Below are 24,545 nucleotides of genomic sequence, written 5' to 3'. Positions count from 1 at the left end.
AGATCTTTCCAAAAATGTCAGTGCTTATAAATTCACCTTATTCTTCTGAACTGCTGCATAGCATTCCACACTGCTAGTATTCCACATTGTTTAGTTAATCATTCAATCCCCAACCCCTTTTCTAGTACAGGTGCTACTCCAGACTCTATACCTCTATTCATAACCAAACAGTCAAATTCCTATCTTCAAAGCTGATTTTATTTCCTCAACAAAATCTCTGCTGAGGCCAAGCATGGTGGCTCACATCTGTAATCCCAATACTTTGAGAGGCTGAGGCAGGAGGATCACTTGAGCCTGGGAGGTCAAGGCTGCAATGAGCCGAGATCATGCCACTATACTCCATCCTGGGAGACAAACTGAGACTCCGACTCAAAATCAATCAATCAATCAATCAATCAATCTCTATTGAATCCCATCTTTCATCCAGGAAATTATTTTCAGACCTTCATTAGTGGGATGAAGGTCTCATTTTGGTCTCATTTCCTAAAAGCCATTTTTGCCTAATAATTACCTTCACTCATGATACTAATTTAAAATCTAGAAATCTTAAAGAAATCTCAAGAGACTAAAACAATACTGAAATCTAACTTGCCATTCCAAACACCTAATACACCATGGATACTCAATAGTAAATAACATCAATCATGGATATATTTCTATGTTGAATCTAAACCTAGAAATCAAAATAATATTTGGAGGAAGTCAAAGAACAAAAATCTTTTCAAACCACCAAAATCTGACAGACTTAACAATTAAATGCTATTAAGGAAAGCAATTCCACCTTCCTCCATGTGAGAACACAGTGAGAAGGCAGTATGCACTCAGAAGAGGGCCCTCACCAGAACCTGACCACACTGGTACCATGATCTTGAACTTCCTAGAATCCAGAACTATGAGAAATAAATTTCTGTTGTTCATTTTATTTATTTTTGAGATGGAGTCTTGCTCTGTCACCCAGATTCTCCTGCCTCAGCCTCCCAAGCAGCTGGGATTACAGGCGCACACCACCACACCCAGCTAATTTTTGTATTTTTAGTAGAGGCAGGGTTTCACCATGTTGGTCAGGCTGGTCTCGAACTCCTGACCTTGTGATCCTCCTGCTTCGGCCTCCCAAACTGCTGGGATTACAGGAGTGAGCCACTGCGCCTGGCCTGTTTATTTTTCCAAAAGAAAAAAATTAGCCAGGTGTGGTGGCTCACGCCTGTAATCCCAGCACTTTGGGAGGCTGAGGCAGGTGGATCACTTGAGGCCAGGAGTTTGAGACCAGCCTGGCCAACATGGTGAAACCCTGTCTCTATTAAAAACACAAAAATTAGTTGGGTGTGGTGGCGCACGCCTGTAGTCCCAGCTACTCAGGAGGCTGAGGCACAAGAACCCTTTGAACCTGGGAGGCAGAGGTTGCAGTGAGCTGAAATGACACCACTGCATTCCAGCCTGGGCTGGGTGGACTCTGTCTCTAAATAAATAAATAAATATAAATAAATAAATAAATAAATAAAGGAAGGAAGGAAGAAGTAGTAGTGTTACAAAAAAAAAAAAAACCACAAAATTTCATTGCAGGCTGGGCGCAGTGTCTCATGCCAGTAATACCAACACTTTGGGAAGCCAAGGCAGGTGGATTGCTTGAGACCAAGCTGGGCAACACAGCAAGACCCCATCTCTATTACAAAGTAGTAGTAATAATAAAGAAAAAAACTTTACTACAAGAATATATAACAGTACACTTTTATTACCAGCTTAAAACAAATGTAAAAAGTTTCTTGTTTTTTTTTTTTAAACATTTTAAGGCCTTAACATTTTTTCTGAGTTCTTATTTTTTTTTTAGACGGAGTCTCGCACTTTCCCCCAGCCTGGCGTATAGTGGCGCGATCTCGGCTCACGGCAAGCTCAGCCTCCAGGGTTCACAACATTCTCCTGCCTCAGCCTCCTGAGCAGCTGGGACTATAGGTGCCCGCCACCACGCCTGGCTAATTTTTGTATTTTTAGTAGAGACTGGGTTTCACTGTGTTAGCCAGGATGGTCTCGATCTCCTGACCTCGTGATCTGCTCACCTCGGCCTCCCAAAGTGCTGGGATTACAGGCGTGAGCCACCGTGCCCGGCTCTGAGTTCTTATTATGTGCAAGGTACCAAGGTAAGTTATGATCTTAAGCTTTCACAGCTTACACAGTAAGTTATAACTATAATATACGGCTTTATGTAGTAACTTCTATAACAAAGATACACATTAAAAACAGAGCTCTAGTCGGGAGGACAAAGTGAAGCTTAACAGCAAGTGCGTGAGCTGGGTCTCCCAAGTTGGGCAGGACTTCTGAGAGGGCATTCAAGGCTGAGGGGAACCTGTAAACCAAAACATGGAGGGAGTAAAGTGCAGGCATGTTTAGCAACTATGAATAGTCTAGACATAAGTAGTCTGGTGTGCTAGAAACTAGACTGTAGGGTATGTGTGCATGTACACACATAACTGCTACACACTTGTGCTTGGGGAGGGTAGGGGATAATAGCAAATGACAGGCTCAAAAGTTAGGCTGAGACTAAATTGGGGAAGGGGATGAAAAAGGTAGAATAATGAATCAGGGTCATTCATATATGCTCACAATGTGGTATATTTTGTAATCTCATTTAATCCTCGTAACCCTATAAGGTGAATATTTTTATCCTTAAGTTTTACAGATGAGGAAACTAAGTCTCAGAGGTATTAAATATACTTGCCCAAAGTATCACAGCTTGGTGAGTTGGCATTAGAATCCAAGTCTATGTGAGTTTATTCTGTAAGTACCAGAAATGTAATAAAGAAAACCAGATGACTATACTAAGTTTTTCCTGAATCAAAGGTGAAATGAACAAGCTATATTCGGCCACAAGGATCTATATAAGTTGTCCTATTTGCTTGACTAATAAAGTTTGACTAATAAACTTCCTGGGTTTCCCATTGCTATTATTTTTGCAGGGCCACAGAGTAAAATTTTAAAACAAATCATGGTAAGTATTCTCAAGAAGATGCTCTTTACTTGCTCAGGACTAAGCATTCAATAAATAGCACTGAGACTTTATATCACTGTACAAAAAGCTAAAAAAGAAATCCTCAGTATCAAAATTCCCACTTTCTGTTGTTCTGCTCTTGTAAACAGTTGACTGAACTGTTCAAAGTATCTGTAAGAATGCCAAATTATACATGTTTCATGAAGGCAGGCTGGTATTCTATTCTACTTTCCTTCATCGCTGGAAGCATGAGGTATGTTTTGCCAAGTCTATAAGACAATGTGCACCACAGGTTCTCCAGTAGGGGCTGACATTCCCCTGGCAAGCTGCATGTAGTTGTTAAATAATCAAAGGATGTTATAACTTCAAGGTACTTCATTTTGCAGTGAGTCCCTCATTTTTCAAATGAGGAAACTAAAGATTCCATAAAGTTACTCAGCCCTTTGGGTGGCCAACCAAAATTAACAGTACCATGGTCTCTTAACTCCCTACTCAGGGTCATCACAGCATTTAAACTGCCAAACTCTGCTGTAAAATTCGAGAACAGAATCTTTGACTTCCAAAAGCATTTATGCTCTCTGTACCCAAATCTGACCTATCTTTCAAGCCTCCTTGAAAGCCTCCTTCAACCACTCCTGTCCACGCTCTCTCTTCCCTGAAGCTCTACAACACTGTATCACACAGTTAACACTCAATCATATATTGTCATATTCACAAATTGTTTTATTTTTATCCTATCCCTTCACACTAGTTTGGCCCCTGAACTCAAGGAAATTAAAATGATTTACAGTTCATATAGTCTTAAAGACTTGATACATAGTAAACACTTGTAATTGACCTGTTCTGCCCACTCTATGCCTTCTTCAAAGAAGCCAACTTTCTCAAAGTAGCTAAGTGCTGCTGGTCCCCTGAAGCAAGTGTTTCTTGTATACTAAAAGCACTCTGCATTTATTTTTTTTCTTTTTCTTTTTTTTTTTGAGATGGAGTCTTGCGCTGTCAGCCATGCTAGAGTGCAGTGGCACGACCTTGGCTCACTGCAACCTCCGCCTCCCAAGTTCAAACGATTCTCCTGCCTCAGCCTCCCGAGTAGCTGAGATTACAGGTGTCTTCCACCACACCCAGATAATTTTTGTATTTTTAGTAGAGACAGGGTTTCACCATCTTGGCCAGCTTGGTCTTGAAATCCTGACCTCAGGTGATCCATCTGCCTCAGCCTCCCAAAGTGCTGGGATTACAGGTGTGAGCTACCGCGCCTGGCCTGCATCTATTTTCATGAGGCCTGCCGCCTAGGAGAAAGCCTTCTCTACCACCATATCTATTAACATCATTCTTACTGGTCATGGTAGGTACTATTTGGAAAAGCTACAAGTTACAAAGCCTTTTCCTGTCTAACACCTCCAAAATACTGGTGAAATTAAACTCCTCTAAAACCATATCCAAATCTTCCATTATAATGAAGATTTGAATCTAAAGAGTTTACAGAGTTATAAGTAACTGTACCAAGAAATGGTATTAACTTTCTGAAAAAACTGCTTCTTAAAACAGGTGTTAATCTAACCTCTAGGGAATTTCTAAATTCTTTTCCTTGGTGGAGCATCAAGATCCAAGAGAGAAGCTTATTGTGACAAGACAAATTCAGTCAAAGTAGTTTGCTGCCTCCATGCCTCCCACCACAGCCCCCACCAACTCCAGGAGCACAGCAATAAATGTGAAGACCATCTGCTCTAACACAAGCAAGATAAACATAACTGGGCTGGTACAGTGGCTCATGCCTGTAATCCCAGCACTTTGGGAGGCCAAGGTGGCTGGATCACTTGAGGTCAGGAGTTCGAGACTAGCCTGGCCAACATGGTGAAACCCTGTCTCTACTAAAAATACAAAAATTAGCTGGGTGTGGTGGTGCACATTTGTAATCCCAGCTACTCAGGAGGCTGAGGCAGAAAAATCGTTTGAACCCAGGTGGCAGAGGTTGCAGTGAGCTAAGATTGCACCACTGCACTGCACTATAGCCTGGACGATACAGTGAGACTGTGTCTCAAAAAAAAAAAAAAAAAAGGATTTTGGATCTAGTACATGGAATCAGAGTTCCTCCTTCCTGAGAGCACTCAGAGAAAAGAACTTTTGGAAAGCCTTCAGCTGTTGCTCCAACCAGAGCAGGTGTGTTTTTGGTGTATCTGTTGATAGCCAACGACAGACAAACAGAACTGCTAGGCAAAACGGTGTTTTACTCATGGGACACATAGACCAGGAGTTAGAAGATGCGTCAGATAGCTCCTTCTTTGTTGGACAGTAATTGCCTGCATTCTCCCAACTGCACAATCAGACAGTAAGTCCCTACAAACAACTGCTTTAGTTCACAGATCACAAGTTAAAAAGAAGTGGCTCGGTTCACATCCTGAATCTACAAAGATACACCCTCTGAAGGGCAAAAGCGAGACAGTGGTCAGAGGTTCATAAAATACAATACAGGAAATCAAAATCAAAAGTGCTTTATTGGCCGGGCGTGGTGGCTCAAGCCTGTAACCCCAGCACTTTGGGAGGCCGAGACGGGCGGATCACGAGGTCAGGAGATCGAGACCATCCTGGCTAACACGGTGAAACCCCGTCTCTACTAAAATAATACCAAAAAAAAAAAAAATTAGCCGGGCGTGGTGGTGGGCGCCTGTAGTCCCAGCTACTCCGGAGGCTGAGCCAGGAGAATGGCACGAACCTGGGAGGCGGAGCTTGCAGTGAGCCGAGATGGTGCCACTGCACTCCAGCCTGGGCGACAGAGCAAGACTCCCTCCCTCTCAAAAAAAAAAAAAAAGTGCTTTATTTCTGAGGACAGAGGCATTCTTTCTCATTAAAGAATTCAAACAACAAGACTGAATGCTTCTTCACAGTATGACAAACATTCTGTCTTCCAAATAATATCATCTTACATTTGTATTGTGTTACATAGCAATTTCATATGGATTAACTAATAATAATTTAGGTAGGTAGTGTGGTACAATTACTATCCAATCTTACAGGACCACGTGGGATTTCAGAATTATGAGTCCACAAATATGAGGGAGAGATGTGTTGGACATGAAGAAAATTAGAGAAGTGTGCCACATTACCGAACCTTAATACTGATGCCAAAAGTTCCAAATCCTCTGGAGATGAAGCCTCTCCATTATCTCAAGGGCCTGAAATTAAATCATTCAAGTGATTCTCTTGCTTCAGCCTCCCAAGTAGCTGGGACTACAGGTGGCCGCCACCATGCCCAGCTAATTTTTGTATTTTTAGTAGAGATGAGGTTTTCGCCAAGTTGGCCAGGCTGCTCTCCAACTCCTGACCTCAGGTGATCCACCCAACTTGGCCTCCCAAAGTACTGGGATTACAGGTGTGAGCCACTGTACCCTGCCAGCTAACAGCCATTTCTAAGCAAAGTTCAAGGGAGCCTTGCTGCAGACCGAAGAAAGGGCTGGTCTTTGGACTGTGTCATAGTCATTCCTCCTCTACATCAATCTGGTCTGCTGCTGGGGGGCCGGGGTGAGAGGTAAGAGAGTGGGGACAGATGTTAAAGTAGTGGGGAGGAGTTTCTTGATTAAGAAGTAGAACCTTGGAGCTGTGTTGTAACTACACGCATAAAGAAAGGCTTAGGACATGTCAGACATCTGAAGCAGGAAGCAGGCAAAGGAAGCACCGTGGTTTCCTTTGGGCTAGGGATTCCCCTCTTGGGTTAAGCAAAAGGTCAGGAAAGATATAGCCCCTTTCCTAATAGTTATGAAGTCCAAGGCTGATGGAAATTCCAGGAGGTATAGGGATTCTAAAATGCTATACGACAGCTGTGTCCAAAGCATTCTTTATTTAAACCCATAATAATGTCATCTGTTTTTGAGGAGAACTAGCTACATCTACTGTCTAATAGGGCACTGATGTGTTGTTATTTAATAAATACCTTTGGGCTGGGCAGGGTGGCTCATGCCTGTAATCCGCCAGCACTTTGGGAGGCCGAGAGGCGGATCATGAGGTCAGGAGATCGAGACCATCCTGGCTAACATGGTGAAACCCTGTCTCTACTAAAAATACAAAAAATTAGCTGGGTGTGGTGGCGGGCACCTGTAGTCCCAGCTATTTGAGAGGATGAGGCAGAATGGCGTGAACCTGGGAGGCGGAGCTTGCAGTGAGCCGAGATCCCGCCACTGCACTCCAGCCTGGGCAACAGAGCGAGACTCCATCTCAATAAATAAATAAATAAATACCCTTAATGACAGCCAACATGTTGGAGAAAAAAATTACAATAGGTAAAATTCTACAGAGTACAAATTCAACTGAGAATGGTCCACAGTTCAGGAACAGAAGCAGTAACCACAAACTAGAAATCATTTTACCTATTCTTCCACCTCATAATAATGACATCTTCCCTTGTGTTTTATATCTTACAAAAGCACTTTAAAATAATCTTATTTACATATAATTAAGATTCTTCTGAATCATGAAGGTTTAAAAAAAATTTTCAATTTACTCTTAAATTCATCAAATAAAGAGGTTTTCTTGTTTTATTTATTTAAATTAAACTAGCCTGGAAACAGAAACAAACAACTGAAAAGTCTCTACTGGAAACTGTCTCCCATTCACAACTGTATCACTTGCTCCTCCTTACTACCTCTAAATAACACTACCCAGTTTCAGTCAACTGAGGATTTGAACAAAGAAAGAGCTGCAATTGTTGTACTACTTCCTGTAGCAGAATTAACCAGTCATTTCCAATCTTCTTCCATTTTAGGATATTTCCCTTCCCAAGTCCTGTCCAAAGAGAGAGCAACTTCTGTTCCACTATTCCTAGACAATTTTCCCAAATCACTTAAACCAATTTTCCTTCATTTACTTAGTTTGCATTCTTCAAAAGCCCATTCTATTTCCTGTACCCCACTCCTCCTTCATGCCCTTATGTACGGTTTTGCTGGGTAAAAATACTCTTATCTTTCTGTAAAGATCAATTATCTAGTCTTAAATAGTTCTTGTGGTTTTTCAAAGGTGCCCTTCGTTTGAAGAACACTTTTGTGCTGCCCCCAAAGTCTCGCAGAGATGAAAAAGGCTGTTGCCCTTCTCCTCATTCTGTGCACACCTCCATCTCCCTGTCACCCAAATAAATGTCAGTTTTTATTACTCTATAATGAATGCTTCCTATCAGCATCAAATTTCTATCATCACCATTCCTAGTCTCTTGCAGCTTCTTCCTCCATCCTGCCCTCTTCCTTAAAAGTCTGAAATTATTTTAACTCAAAACTATCTTTGACTATTGTTATTTCCCAAAGACAAAACAGTTGTTCAAGACTAAACAGCACTGAATCCATGCCCTAGATATATATATATAGATATATACAACTGTTGGTCTTGGGGAAAAAGTCTTAGGAATTAAAAAGAAATCACTTTTCTTAACCTTGGGCATTTACAAATAACTGAATTCCAGCTTTAAAAATGTAAAATATCTGTCTCTCCACACACACACACACACACACACACACACACACACACACACACACTTGGTTTCTGCCTCAAGAGAACTAATGCCATATGCTTCAGTGTTTTATCAAACCCACATTTCTGTGGGACAGTTAGTTCAGTCCTTTGGCTGACAGCACAGCCAGAATTATTCTTCAAGGCTTTTTTTTTCTTTTTTTTTTTTTTTTTTGAGACGGAGCCTTGCCCTGTTGCCTAGGCTGGAGTGCAGTGGCGCGATCTCGACTCACTGCAGCTTCTGCCTCCCGGGTTCCAGCAATTCTCCTGCCTCAGCCTCCTGAGTAGACTAGCTGGGATTACAGGCGCACGCCACCACGCCTGGCTATTTTTTATTTTTAGTAGAGACGGGGCTCCAACATGTTGACCAGGCTGGTCTCGAACTCCTGACCTCAGGTGATCCACCAGCCTCGGCCTCCCAAAGTGCTGGGATTACAGGAGTGAGCCACCACGCCCAGCCAAGGCTGTTAATAACAACTTTTTGTTCATGGCTGGCTGTCACAAGACTGCTAAGAAACCACAGCCTTTTGGGCAAAGCACAGCCTGTTGGCCTGCCGAGGTCACAGAAACCTCACAGCATAGCACACTGCTGCCTCCTCTGGCTGTTACAGCAGGACATACCTCTTCGTAATTTTTCGCCTCCACTCCATGCTTCATGTCTAGGATCACGAGTTGGTCAGGTATCCGCCCTGTTCCTGAGAAAGAAATCAAAGGATTCATTGTGTGGAATACTTAAAATTCCGGGAAATTACCCACCCACCCACCCGCCTTCCCTCTCCAGAACCCCTACCCTCTCAATAGAGGGAAACAGCCACAACTCCTCCCCCTGCTCAGTTGCAGAAAATTCCTGGCTCTGGCTAAAATCACAAACATTCCAGACAAAGCCTCTATCTGTGTGGGGTGCCGGAAAGCAACAAGAACATGCTGCTGGCAAACATCTCTGAGCAGGCAAGGACACAAGATACTGCAACTGGTACTACAGAGGAACAGAACAGAAGGGAAAACACACAGGCTTATTGAATTGGGAAATAAAACTCAAAAATCAAAACAGTGTGAAATTGAGTGGCATATAAACCAAGAGATAGTGGGCAACGACTTCGGCTGAAAATGCGTATTTCCACATCTGAAAAGGTTGCCCTGTCAAATTTTGAGGGAAGGCCATGATGAATTAGGATTATTGGGTATGTGCTAAGCTTGGATTTACTTAATATAAATCTGAGTACTGAAAAGAACATACGTTTTATCTAATAATCCACTTTAATTCAAACATTTTGATCAATGTATGGCCTATTTCAGTAGGAGTACAATGTTACAGAGCTATTCCCACTAAGCCCTTAAAGGAGTTACAACAGCTCAAGAAAAAAAAAAACAAAAAACAACTTTACAGTAAGAGTTCAAATCTCAGGGATGCTTCTTATAACAGAGTTCATGTTAGAAGAGTCAATCTGATTCCGCTGGATCAAAGAGGCATCCTAATCTTAAATCATCAAGTAGGAGAAAGGAAAAGACCCAAAGAGCCCCAGAAAACTGTTCAGCCCCAATCCCCTGGAATTCACCTAGTTATAAAATTTACAACTGCCTGCATGAAATCAGAAGTTCTGGGATACACAGTACCACTGAAGCACTGGGGTTCCTGAGACCATAAGCCACACTGAATGGTACTGTACCCTCTGATGCCTGAGAGACACTGTAAGTTTTCTGAAATGAACTGAAGTCAATTCAATAACTACTCATTGAGAACTCACTAAGTACTAGAACTGTGCTGGAGATTTTAAAGGGACATGCTACGGCTTAAATGTGCCCCTCTCAAAGTTCATGTGTTGGAAACTTAATCCCCAATGCAAGAGTGTTGAGAGGTAGAACCTTTAATTTTATTTATTTATTTAATTAAAAAAATTTTTTGAGATAGGTTGTTACTCTGTCTTCCAAGCTGGAGTGCAGTGGCACGCACCATCATGGCTCACTGTAGCCTTGAACTCCTAGGCTCAAGCAATCCTCCCACTTCAGCCTCTCAAGTAGCTGGACTATAGGTGTGAGCCACTGCACCCAGGTAATTTTTGTATTTTTTGTAGAGACAGGGTCTCACTATACTGTCCAGGGTGATCTGGAACTCCTGGGCTCCAGCGATCCTCCTGCCTCAGCCTCTCCAAGTGCTGGGATTATAGCCATGAGCCACTGTGCCTGGCCGAGAAGCAGGACCTTTAAGAATTGATTAGGTCATGGGGCTCTGCCCTTATCAACAGATTAATGTCATTATCATAGAAGCAGGTTTGTTATAAAAATGAGTTCAGCCCCTTCTTGCCCTCCTGTGCATTCTCTTGCCATGTGATACCTTCTGCCATGTTCGTGACACAGCAAAAAGGCCCTCATCACCAGATGTGGCCCCTTGATGTTGGACTTTCCAGACTCCAGAACCATGAACCAAATAAATTTCTACTGTTTATAAATTACCCAGTCTGTGATGTTCTGTTATAGCAGCACAAAATGGACTAAGCCAGGATACAATCCCTGCCTTCAAATAATTCAATTGGGATCTAAGACATATACACAAAACGACTACGGTGAAAATGCAAAGCACTGTAAAATTTTAAGCCAAAGGAACTGGTTCAGACAATCCCAATATGGAGCAAAGGGAAGAGGAGGGAAGACAGTAGTTGTGGACAGACTTTACTGAAGAGGGAACACCTAAAGGCAGGACTTAGGCAAAGTACTCTAGGCAGATGGCAAAGCATGAGCAAAGGCTCAGATATTAAAATCGGAGTATGGCATGTTTGAAAGACAGTAAAGAACTTCTTTTGGGATGGGTGCAGTGGCTCATGCCTGTAATCCCAGCACTGTGGGAGGCCGAGGCAGGTGGATCACTTGAGGTTCGAGTTTGAGACCAGCCTGGCCAACATGGTGAAACCCATCTCTACTAAAAATACACAAACTAGCCAGGCATGGTGATGCGTGCCTATAGTTGCAGCTACTCCGGAGGCTGAGGCATGAGAATCGCTTGAACCCGGCAGACAGAGGTTGCAGTGAGCCAAGATCGCGCCACTGCACTCCAACCTGGGTGACAGAGCAAGACTCTGTCTCAAAAAAAAAAAAAAAAAAGTTCTTTTGGATAGATTGGAAAGATTAATTTGAAAGCAAAGAAATATAAATAAGACTGCCGAGGGTAAGACTGAGAACAAAGTAAGACAAGCCACAGGTGTCTTCTGAGCATGAAAACAACAAGTCTTCAAAGCAAAACAAAATGTCGCACCCAGAGTGTTCTGTTCTCCCAAATCCAGTGTGTAATCCTGATTATGCCATTGTCCATGGAAGATGTAATGCAAATTTCTGATTTTCTTTCCTCATTGAAAAAGTTGTGAAACTTAAGCAGTTCATAGCCCCACCTGGTCCAAATGATCAGGCTATCTTCTTACGTACAGTCTTCCAACTACCTCCCTGATAGTCACAGCACAGTACAGTCACGCACTGCATGAAGACAGTTCAGTAGAGGGCGGACTGCATATATGAAGGTGGTCCCATAAGATTATTATAATACTGTCTTTTACTATATCTCTTCTATGTTTAGATACACAAATAGCATTGTGTTCCAACTGCCTACAGTATTCAGTACAGTCACATGTTTTACAGGTTTGTAGCCGAGGAGCAATAATAGGCTACACCATATAGCTGAGGTGGGTAGTAGGCTATACCATCTAGATTTGTGTAAGTACACTTGATATTTGAAGTACACTTGATATTTGCACAACAAAATCGCCTAAAGACCATTTCTCAGAATGGTCCAAGCAATTCTCCTGCCTCAGCCTCCCAAGCAGCTGGGATTACAGGCATGTGCCACCACCACATCTGGCTAATTTTTGTATTTTTAGTAGAGACGGGTTTCGCCATGTTGGCCAGGCTGGTCTCAAACTCCTGGCCTCAGGTGATCCACCCGCCTCAGCCTCCCAAGTGCTGGGATTACAGGAGTGAGTCACCATGCCTGGCCAGTTTTGTTGTTGTTGTTGTCATTGTTTATTTTTTTGAGACGGACTCTCATTCTGTCACTCAGGCTGGAGTGCAGTGACCCAATCTTGCTCACTGCAACCTCCACCTCCTGGGTTTAAGTGATTCTCCTGCCTCAGCCTCCCCAGCTAATTTTGTATTTTTAGTAGAGACAGGGTTTCTCCATGTTGGCCAGGCTGGTCTCAAACTCCTAACCTTCAGTGATCTGCCCGCCTTGGCCTCCCAAAGTGGTGGGATTGCAGGTATGAGCCACCATGCCCAGCCTTTTTTTTAAGACTTCATTTTGTTAGAGCAGTTTTCGGTTCACAACAAAACTGAGAGGAAGGCACAAAGATTTCCCATATTCCCCTTCCCCTTACATATGCATAGCCTCCCCCATTATCACTATCTCCCACCAGAGTGGTACATTTGTTAGAAATGATGAACCTACATGGACACATCACTATCAACCAAAGTCCATAATTTGCATTAGGATTCACTCTTGGTGTACATTCCAAATGTAATGTTCCGACAACCATATAATGACATGTATCCACTATTACAGTATCATACAGAATATTTTCACTGCCCTAAAAGTTCCCTCTGTTCCACCTATTCAATCTTTCATTCCACTTAGTTGACCTTTTAAAAGGTGCTCCAAAGACTACAAGGTAACAGGTCTCCAAATCAGGACAAAGAATACAAATGAAACTGGATATTAAGTGCTGACTGCAGTAGTAAGGAGCACTAGTGCACTAGAGTTGGAGAAGATTCTTAATCCAGAGAAACGCTCTGATTACTCACCTTTGCTCTCAAAACACACTTCAAACATGTCATAATCTTCAGTGGTAAAGGCAAATTTCCCCTTGGTTGCATCCTCTTTGGAGTAGAGAATATGGCCAGCAGAATCTGTGATCTAAAATAAGAAATGTAGTAAGAATAGGCAGCAGATAACACTCAGGAAGAGAACTTACAGAAACTGGGGAGACAGAGACACTATCTATGAAAGACAATTTATAGTTCTCATTATGATGACTATCTTCCAACCATCCCCAAAGACAAAAACTGGATTAGAAGATTAAATCCAAATACAGTAAATTTCATTCATTCAAGTAGTCTAATTACATTGCAGGCTAAAATCTGTTGCTGCTATAGGATGTCTTACCATACCAAAAAGTTAATCTAGCTAATGCTCCAAGTTACATACACTGGACTTATTGGCAAAAACTCACTTTATAGATGCAGACTAGTATCATTCTGCATAGAGGAACATGTCACAAAAATGAAAGTAGACAATTATCAAAAGCTTATACAAGAGGGACAAAGATATATAAAAACACATTTATTCTATAAAATAAATTTGATAGGGAAGGGGTGTGGGTGGAGAATAAAATTAGGACACACAATACAAGGGCAGTAGGAAAAAAAAGCATGCATAGAGAAGATAATCCAGGAGATCTATTCCTGCAAATTTCATGTTAATTATGTCATCAGCTACGTAGAGTGGGAACAAAACACAGGAAACAAACAAGAAATTTCTGGTGGCTCACGCCTGTAATCCCAAACTTTGGAACACCAAGGCAGGAGAATCACTTGAGCTCAAGAGTTTAAGACCTGGCTGGGCGCGGTGGCTCACACCTGTAATCCCAGTACTTTGGGAGGCCGAGGCACGAGTTCAAGGGATCGAGACCATTCTGGCTAACCAACATGGAGAAACCTCATCTCTACTAGAAATACAAAAAGCAGCTGGGCACAGTGGCTGGTACATGCCTATAGTACCAGCTACTCGGGAGGCTGAGGCAGGAGAATCACTTGAATCTGGGAGGCAGAGGTTGCAGTGGGCCAAGATTGTGCCACTGCACTCCAACCCAGATGACAGAGTGAGATTCCGTCTCAAAAAAAAAGAGTTCAAGACCAACCTGGGCAACACGGCGAAACCCCATCTCTACAAAAATTAGCCAGACATGGTGGTGTGCACCTATAGTCCCAGCTACTGGGAGGCTTGCTCTGTCACTGCAGCCTGGGTGACAGAGCAAGACCCTGTCTCAAAAAAACAAAAACAAAACAAAAAAAAGGAGAGAAATTTATCCTAAAAAAAAAAAAAGATATCCTTGGCTTCCATAAATGATTATTCCTTAGCTTTAGTTCTTCAGACTTAAACTGCTCTATTACCAAAGAACAGCCTATCAGTACAGAAGAAAGGGCATATACTGGGAAGTAAACAGCCACATACAAAGCAAGGGAATTCCACGGTAATTTAACAGCCTGGATCTCAGCCTTCATTTCTAGAGCAAGCGGCTGTCTTGGTAGAAAGCATATTTCATCACTTAAGACTGGAAGCTACTTTGCAACGTGGAACACAAAAGTAGTGGCTTCATCACATTAAACTGGATGTTCTAATGCTATTCTTTTAAGGGGAAATTTTAAGCAGGAAAATTAAGTAGCACACATTTAAGCTTATATATTTAAAAGTACTTTATAATAGTAGTTATTTCTGACGGTTGAGACTTTCTCTTTATATTTTTACTTTTTTTCCTTTTTTTGAAATGGAGTCTTACTGTGTCCCCAGGCTGTGTAGTACAGTGGCGTGATCTTGGCTCACCGCAACCTCTGCCTCCCGGGTTCAAGTAATTCTCCTGCCTCAGCCTCCTGAGTAGCTGGGACTACAGGCACCCACCACCAGGCCCAGCTAATTTTTTTGTATTTTTAGTAGAGACAGGGTTTCCCCATGTTGGCCAGGATGGTCTTGATCTCCTGATCTCATGATCCAACCACCTCAGCCTCCCAAAGTGCTGGGGTTACAGGCGTGAGCCACTGTGCCTGGCCTTTTTTTCCATTTTTTAAAAAGACATGTAGCCGGGCATGGTGGCTCAGCCAGGTGCAGTGGCTTACGCCTGTAATCCCAGCACTTTGGGAGGCTGAGGCAGGCGGATCACCTGAGGTCAGGAGTTTGAGACCAGCCTGGTTAACGTGGTGAAACCCTGTCTCTACTAAAATACAAAAAAAAAATTAGCCAGGCGTGGTATTGGGCGCCTGTAATCCCAGCTACTCGGGAGGCTGAGGCAGGAGAATCACTTGAACCCGGGAGGTGGAAGTTGTGGTGAGCCGAGACCGTGCCACTGCACTTCAGCCTGGGCAACACAGTGAGACTCTGTCTCAAAAAAAAAAAAGGCATGTATCACTGGATCACTTATGTTCAATAATAATAATAAAGCTATTTTATTTTGGAAAAAATTGATAATAAAGAAAAGTTATCACTACTAGATAAATTTGAAATGATAGATCAACTAAAAAAAGTTTTATGGCACATCTAAATTCCCTAATAAACAGTAGTTAGTATTAGTCAACTGTCTTCTGCCATCTAGCACCATTTACTAATTTGGCAAACTTTTAAATTTATTGTTATTATTTATTTATTTTTGAGACAGTCTTGCTCTGTTACCCAGGCTGGAGTACAGTGGTGTGATCTCGGCTCACTGCAACCTCTGCTTCCTGGGTTCAAGCGATTCTCCTGCCTCAGATTACAGGCCCATGCCACCAGGCCCGGCTAATGTTTTGTATTTTTAGTAGAGACGTGGTTTCACTGTGTTAGCCAGGATGGTCCTCATCTCCTGACCTTGTGATCCACCCGCTTTGGCCTCCAAAAGTGCTGGGATTACAGGCATAAGCCACCGCACCTGGCCTTTTTTTTTTTTTGAGACAGTCTTGCTGTGTCACTCAGGCTAGAGTGCAGTGGCGCAATCTCCCCTCACTGCAACCTCTGTCTTCCAGAGTCAAGTGATTCTCCTACCTCAGCCTCCCAAGTTGCTGGGACCATAGGCATATGTCCCCACGCCTGGCTAATTTTTATGTTTTCAGTAGGGATGGGGTTTCACCATATTGGCCAGGCTGGTCTCGAACTCCTGACCTCAAGTGATCCACCTGCCTTGGCCTCCCAAACTGCTGGGATTACAGGTGGGAGCCACCACGCCTGGCCTAATTTGTCAAACATTTAAGATACCTAGACCTGTGCTGGTCACTGGGATACAAGTATGAGTAAGATAGTTCCTGTCTTCAAAGGGCTTATGAATCTAAATGAGGAGAGGAGGGTGATAAGAAATGAGATGCCTTCATAGTGGTTTCGATTTGCACTTGCCTGATGGTTAGCGATACTGGGGAACTTTTAATGTATTTGTTAGACATTTGTATGGGGTGATAAAATATGTTAATTAGCTTGATTGTGGCATTCACTTCACAATGTATATGTAACACCAAAACATCACATTATATATCTTGAATATAAACAATTTTTATTTGTCAATTATACCTCAATAAAGCTGAGAGAGAGAGAGAGAGCATTTCACTGCAATGTGCAAGGCATACTACCAGAGGTATGCGCAAGTGCCATGGGATTATGGAGGGTCAGGGAGTGTATCTAGGAGTGGGTAACACATGAGCTGAGTCCTAAAGGATGAATTTCAATCAAGGGAAAGAGGGGTAAAGACATTCAGGGTAGAAGAGACAGCAAATATGAAGGCCTGGGTTCAGAAAAACAAACAAAAATATGGTATCATCATATTACTAATAGCTAGTATTTACTGAACACTTACTAAGTGTCAAATACTGTGTTGCTGCTTTATAAGCATTTTAAATTTAATCCTCACTATAACCCTACTGGCAAGAATTATTGCCCCCGTGTTTCATGGGAGGAAACTGAGGCCCGGAGAGGTTAAGTGCCTGGAGAGGTACTGGCCCGATCATGTAGAACTAGAATAGCATGCTAAGGAGTTTAAGCTTCATTTAGTACAAAGTGGAAAGGCAGTAAGGAATTTGAAACAGAATGATGTGAGTCAATGTACAGTTCAGAAAGGTGAAGGTACCAGTACTATGGAGATAGACTAGAGAGAGACAACCCTAGAGATAAGAAGGTGGGCTGGGACACTATTCCAGTACTCCAGCTAAGAAAGGAGAAGGGCCTTCAGTATAGAGAGGGGACAGATTTTATTTAATTAAAATAATTTTAAATTTTATTTAATTTTTTAAAGTTTATTAAATTGTATTTAATTAAACAATTTTATTTAATTAAAAAAATTTTAGTAACCCATGAACTGAAGAGTTTGAGGGATTTTAAGGAGGTAGAGTCTAACAGGACAAAACCAAAAAGTAAATGCCCACAGAGATCAAGTGAGAAACACACTGATACTGGACCAGCACAAGCCATACATAGCAAACTAGAAAAGATGGCCTGTGTCATAGGAAAAGCCAGTGACTGCCATGGCACTCCAGGTTTTCAGATCATCCAGTTTTTCAAGAGAAGGTAGATATTTTAACTTTTATTTGAAATCTCCTAATTTTTAAACATTTACAACCAATCCCAACATTTGAAAAACTACCTCAGGCCAGGCACAGTGGCTCACACCTGTAATTCCAGCACTTTGGGAGGCCAAGGCGGGTGGATCATGAGGTCAAGAGATCGAGACCATCCTACCCTGCCTCTACTAAAAATACAAAAATTAGCTGGGCGTGGTGGTGCACGCCTGTAGTCCCAGCTACTTGGGAGGCTGAGGCAGGAGAATCGCTTGAACCCAGGAGACGGAGGTTGTGGTGAGCCGCGATCGTGCCATTGCACTCCAGCCTGGGCAACAAGAGTGAAATTTCATCTCAAGACAAGGAAGGAAGGAAGGAAGGAGGGAGGGAGGGAGGGAGGGAGAGAGGGAGGGAGGAGGGAGGGGGGAAGGAAGGAAGGAGGAAGGAAGGAAAGAACTTTAGAACCTTGGATACACACATATAAGTCAAAAAGGTCTGAGAACTAACCATCACAAAGTAATGTGTAGTCATCAGTATGATGCCTCTCTTCCTTTCTTCAGAATCAGTTGACCCACAGAGATACTCACTTCCCCAAGATTCTCACTTCATAAAGCATAAAGACAAAATTTAAGAGCAAAGAAGAAGTTCAAAAAGGTAGACAGCAGGAATAACAGATTTTTCACATTCCAAGCCAATCTAGAAACCCTAATTTGGATTTGGACTTTTTTCCTATGAATAAAGTTGCAGACAAATAGAACTTGGGTAACATGACTTTCCAGATTTGCTCATTGCATTGGCTTAATTCTGAAGGAAGAAGTTAGTTAAGAATTACAGGTTGCTGAAAATGTAAGTGAAACTGGTAGAGGACAGCCTGGAATAAGCATCAAGGTGAAAGCACTGAAAAGAGTCATCACAGATTTCATCATCTCCATGCTAAGGCAAGGAAAGAGACTAAGTCATTGGCCTAGGACAAATGCAGGATTTGGCACACATTTGCCCAACCACCTTATTTCCTGGAAGAATAGATTGGTTCCTCCAAGATATGAACAGTGTCCTTCAAAAACTTTTTTTCCTTTAATTTAAGGAGAGGAGTCTCTTTACATCATAAAGGAGCTTAAATGCAGGTCATAAAACTCTTAAGGCATTGCTAAAAGTATCTTATAAAATGAATTAAGAAATCTGCTATGTTTTTCTGAAAGACTCCAGGAAAATCACATCTTCAACTGGTACTCCAAAGGGGTAAATACTATTTAAATTGTCCTCTACCACACTGTACTAAGGAACTGCAATCACAGAAGAACTATTTGCATCGTCTCTTCCATGACATCCGAAGAATATTAAAGACTCATTTTGAAGCAAAAACTGAAATTCATTTCAAGAGGCTGAAGGCAAAGGGCCCACCAACCACTGCAGCCTGCACCTTTCATCAACATGAAATTGGCCGGGCGCGGTGGCTCAAGCCTGTAATCCCAGCACTTTGGGAGGCCGAGATGGGCGGATCACAAGATCAGGAGATCGAGACCATCCTGGCTAACACGGTGAAACCCCGTCTCTACTAAAAAAAGTCTCTACTAAAAAATACCAAAATAAAAACTAGCCGGGCAAGGTGGCGGGCGCCTGTGGTCCCAGCTACTCGGGAGGCTGAGGCAGGAGAATGGCGTAAACCTGGGAGACGGAGCTTACAGTGAGCTGAGATTCCGGCCACTGCACTCCAGAGGGAGACTCCGTCTCAAAAAAAAAAAAAAAAACAAAAAAAACCCCATGAAATTTACCTCCCAGAAATAGTGTGTGATGATGCTGGAAGTTCCCCCAGGGCCTCCACATGTCTACACTCCCTATAACCTTCAGATGACACAACTACATGAGGGAATTTATCTGGATATTTGGAAATCCAGGCAGGCAACCTGACAGCTGAACTTTCAGGTGGGGCTCACTCATAGGGACTGTTTGGGCATTATAAAACATCTCAGGATTTTTCTGAAAATCAGTAGGTTTCTTATCTAGTTCATATAACTTTGTAGTTATTTAGGAGCCAAGACATTAGTCTTAAAGAAAAACAAAACAAAACAAAAATCATATCTCCCAACCCCAACATCATTACATAAACCAGGTAGCTAAAATTAGGGAATAGGAAACTGGGCCAAGCTCAATGACTAACCAGAGCCAGCAAAGTCTAATAGGCTAAAATGATAGCTTAATTTCCTTTAATTAAAATGTTCTAATTATAAATCACCTTAAAAGGTCATCTGGTTTCTCAAGAATTGAGAGGTTTTTTTTCTTCGTAAATTGTCCTAGAGAACCACCTTGGTGAATCAATAACTGCTACTTTTACCTACTGTAACAGCAAGACCTTAAAAGGATTATTTTCTTCCCTTTTAACAATAAATACTTATAATAATAATCATAAAGTTCTTTAATTAAACAAAGGTAATACCAAGCTATAAAATTTGCCCATATGACATCAAGGAATGGGAAGTAATAAAGATGTTTCTAGATGTCACCTTCTGAAGAAAAGTAAACCAAAGTTCACAACTTAAAAAGTAGGGGGGATGGGCATGGTGGCTCACACCTGTAATCCCAGCACTTCGAGAGGCCAAGGCAGGCGGGTCATTTGAGGTCAGGAGTTTGAGACCAGCTTGACCAACATGGCGAAACCCCGTCTCTGCTAAAAATAAAAAATTAGCCAGGCATGGTGGCAGGTGTGTGTAATCCCAGCTGCTCAGAAGGCTGAGGCAGGAGAATCGCTTGAACCTGGGAGGTGGAGGTTGCAGTGAGCCAAGATCGTGCCACTGCACTCCAGCCTGGGTGACAAAGCTAGACTCCATCTCAAAAAAAAAAAAAAAAAAAAAAAAGGAAAAAAAAGTGTTAATTTTACATGCAGAGTAGGTGAAGTCAAGAATATGTGAATACTCACACTGAGCCTGTGAGAAGTGAGAAAACAGGTAACTGGGAAGATAAACTCATTTAAAATTGGATTTTCTTGGACCATGCTAGGCAGTGGCTGGAAACAGATTTTTGAGCAGGTCCTGCTACTGAAATTGCTCTCATTCCTTTACCAAACATTCAAAATAAAACTTTAAAAGGATCTATAAATAGCTTAGGTCAATAAGGCAATTAGGAATAAAATGAAATAGAGTTCACCTGAGGGAAGAAATAAGTCTTATCAAGAACCTGAATTGAGCAAATGATAACTGTATAATAAATTTGGTTCTAAGCTTTCTGGAAGCCAAAATTAAAAGACTAAAGAGACATCATTTGTTTTCTGATGAAAGCTCACAGATTTATCTCAGGGACAATTTTCCTGGAAGTAACCACGAACAACCATTTATCAGGAAGGTCCTTGTAGAAGGACTGTAACTAACAGACTATTCATTTTCAACCACGATCTTGCTAAAGATACAAGCACAGTTCAAATGAGTTCTTTTAGTGAACCTCCCTAACAATGAATGACCTGATCTAATGCAGAAGTGAGACCTGGTTCTCTGCCCTGCCCCTAAGCACTACATTTCTCTCCCCCATCCTAGCCCACTCTGGCTGCTCACAGAATTCCAGCCTTACTACAGAGTTGCAGGAAGGATGGGACTACTTTTGGCCACTTGCTAGCACGACTGCGTCTAAAAAAAAAAAAAAAAGTACCAGAAAAAGATGTCTTAAAAATAACACTATCCACCCAGACTTAATTCCCTTCTCCAATAAAAGCAACCAGGGCTCCTTGGATAAATGATCCTAAGACTGAGGAAGAAAATGTACAAAATGAGCCTGGAGCATCTTATAGTGCCAGAAAGTAAGAAAGTGCTCAAAAACAAAAACCAGAGGTCGACGGGGGCAAAACATTTAAGGTCAGGAGTTCAAGACCAGCCTGGCCAACATGGAGGTACCCCATCTCTATTAAAAATACAAAAATTAGCCAGGTATGGTGGCACGCACCTGTAATTGCAGCTACTTGGGAGGCTGAGGCATGAGAATCACTTGAACCCGGAAGGCAGAGGTTGCAGTGGGAGGAGATTGTGCCACTGCACTCCAGCCTGGGTGACAAAGCTAGACTCCATCTCAAAAAAAAAAAAAAAAAAAGGAAAAAAAAGTGTTAATTTTACATGCAGAGTAGGTGAAGTCAAGAATATGTGAATACTCACACTGAGCCTGTGAGAAGTGAGAAAACAGGTAACTGGGAAGATAAACTCATTTAAAATTGGATTTTCTTGGACCATGCTAGGCAGTGGCTGGAAACAGATTTTTGAGCAGGTCCTGCTACTGAAATTGCTCTCATTCCTTTACCAAACATTCAAAATAAAACTTTAAAAGGATCTATAAATAGCTTAGGTCAATAAGGCAATTAGGAATAAAATGAAATAGAGTTCACCTGAGGGAAGAAATAAGTCTTATCAAGAACCTGAATTGAGCAAATGATAACTGTATAATAAATTTGGTTCTAAGCTTTCTGGAAGCCAAAATTAAAAGACTAAAGAGACATCATTTGTTTTCTGATGAAAGCTCACAGATTTATCTCAGGGACAATTTTCCTGGAAGTAACCACGAACAACCATTTATCAGGAAGGTCCTTGTAGAAGGACTGTAACTAACAGACTATTCATTTTCAACCACGATCTTGCTAAAGATACAAGCACAGTTCAAATGAGTTCTTTTAGTGAACCTCCCTAACAATGAATGACCTGATCTAATGCAGAAGTGAGACCTGGTTCTCTGCCCTGCCCCTAAGCACTACATTTCTCTCCCCCATCCTAGCCCACTCTGGCTGCTCACAGAATTCCAGCCTTACTACAGAGTTGCAGGAAGGATGGGACTACTTTTGGCCACTTGCTAGCACGACTGCGTCTAAAAAAAAAAAAAAAGTACCAGAAAAAGATGTCTTAAAAATAACACTATCCACCCAGACTTAATTCCCTTCTCCAATAAAAGCAACCAGGGCTCCTTGGATAAATGATCCTAAGACTGAGGAAGAAAATGTACAAAATGAGCCTGGAGCATCTTATAGTGCCAGAAAGTAAGAAAGTGCTCAAAAACAAAAACCAGAGGTCGACGGGGGCAAAACATTTAAGGTCAGGAGTTCAAGACCAGCCTGGCCAACATGGAGGTACCCCATCTCTATTAAAAATACAAAAATTAGCCAGGTATGGTGGCACGCACCTGTAATTGCAGCTACTTGGGAGGCTGAGGCATGAGAATCACTTGAACCCGGAAGGCAGAGGTTGCAGTGGGAGGAGATTGTGCCACTGCACTCCAGCCTGGGTGACAGAGTAAGTCCCCGTCTCAAAACAAACAAACAAAAATCAAAATCCAAAAAATACAAGAATGAGGGTATGTCAAAGGGAAACAGGAGCCTAAAGAGCTCCCAATAGCTAAAGCTGAAACAATTAGGGCAACAAAATATAGTACTGATTTATAATCCAAAGTACACAGTAAACATCCATGAATCCACACTTACATATAAATGATTGATTAAATAAATAAATAAGGAAGAGAGACAAATCTTCCATGAAGATTCTCAAATAATTTATGTAGGCACCCGTAAGGAGTCTGAAGCATAACTCCGCACTCCTTAAGTGTAGGCTACATAAAGTGACTTCCTTCTAAAGAATACAGTATAGAAAGATGGAAAAAAGGGTAACTCTGTAGTGGACTGACCAAAACATCATTAAGGGGGAAAAAAGGAAAGAAAAGAATAATTGTATAGTGAAGAAACCTGACAAACACTAATTCATCCAAATGATCAACGGCAGTATCAACAGTGACAAATCATGTTGATACCATGTGATGAAAATGACACTTTACAAGTGAATCATGGTTTTGACAAGAAAAAAAAAATGACACTTTATCTCTATGGTCTTCCTCCCCAAAACCCATAACCTCAGCTTATCGTGAGAAAAACATCTGACAAATGCCCAATAGAGGGCATCCTACAAAATACTTGGCCAGGGTCCTCAAAACTCACAAGGTCTGCCAGGCCCACTGGCTCACACCTTGTAATCCCAGCACTTTAGGAGGCCAAAGGGAGAGGATCACTTGAGTCCAGGAATTTGAGACCAGCCTGGGCAACACAGGAAGACCCTGCCTCTACAAATAATTAAAAAAAAAAAAATTCGTTGGGTGTGGTGGCGCATACCTGTGGTCCCAGCTAATCAGAAGGCTGAGGCAGGAGGACTGCCTGATCCCAGGAGGTCAAGGCTGCAGTGAGTTGTGATCATGTCATTGCACTTCAGCCTGGGTGACAGAGCAAGACCCAGTCTCAAAACAAACACACAAACAAAAAACTCACAGGCAAGGCACAGTGGTTCACGCCTGTAATCCCAGTACTTTGGGAGGCTGAGGTGGGCAGCTCACTTGAGGTCAGGAGTTCGAGACCATAGCTAACACAGTGAAACCCCGTCTCTACTAAATATACAAAAACTAGCCAAGCATGGTGGCATGCGCCTGTAGTCCCAGCTACTCAGGCAGCTAGGGCAGCAGAATCACTTGAACCCAGGAGGCAGAGGTTGCAGTGAGCCGAGATCGCGCCACTGCACTCTAGCCTGGGCGACAGAGTGAGAATCCGTCTCAAAAAAAAAAAAAAAAAGAACGGAAACAGAATATCTAGCCTTTTCTCTCTCTCAGAGACCGTACAACATAGTACTTTTAAGATGGAAGGTTCTAGAGTCAGACTTTCTGGTCTATGCTCAAATCACAGGCGTGCCGTTTACCAGCTGTAAACACTTGGGCATGTTCCTTAACTCCTCTACCTCATTTGTAAAATAAGGACAACAGTTGTACATACATCACAAGGTTATTGTGAGGGTTTTTTTTTTAGTAAGGTCTCACTGTG

At 42.1% G+C, this 24,545-nt stretch overlaps 1 protein-coding gene across 1 annotated transcript in view; it reads right to left on the bottom strand.

Annotated features, from left to right (window-relative positions):
* TMED10 (transmembrane p24 trafficking protein 10) overlaps positions 1–24,545 on the bottom strand; it is a 45,542-nt gene that overhangs the window by 7,751 nt on the left and 13,246 nt on the right. Inside the window, exons 2-3 of the mRNA XM_033187390.1 lie at positions 13,247–13,358; positions 9,089–9,162 (exon numbers count right to left, since the gene is read on the bottom strand). Of these exons, the coding sequence (XP_033043281.1) occupies positions 9,089–9,162; positions 13,247–13,358 (186 nt within the window). The remainder of the gene's footprint in view (positions 1–9,088; positions 9,163–13,246; positions 13,359–24,545) is intronic.

The sequence above is a fragment of the Trachypithecus francoisi genome, unplaced genomic scaffold (genome assembly GCF_009764315.1).
Source record: "Trachypithecus francoisi isolate TF-2019V2 unplaced genomic scaffold, Tfra_2.0 Lachesis_group3, whole genome shotgun sequence".
Classification (NCBI taxonomy): domain Eukaryota; kingdom Metazoa; phylum Chordata; class Mammalia; order Primates; family Cercopithecidae; genus Trachypithecus; species Trachypithecus francoisi.
The sequence above is the reverse complement of the archived record's forward strand: the minus strand, read 5'-3'. Positions and strand labels throughout refer to the sequence as shown.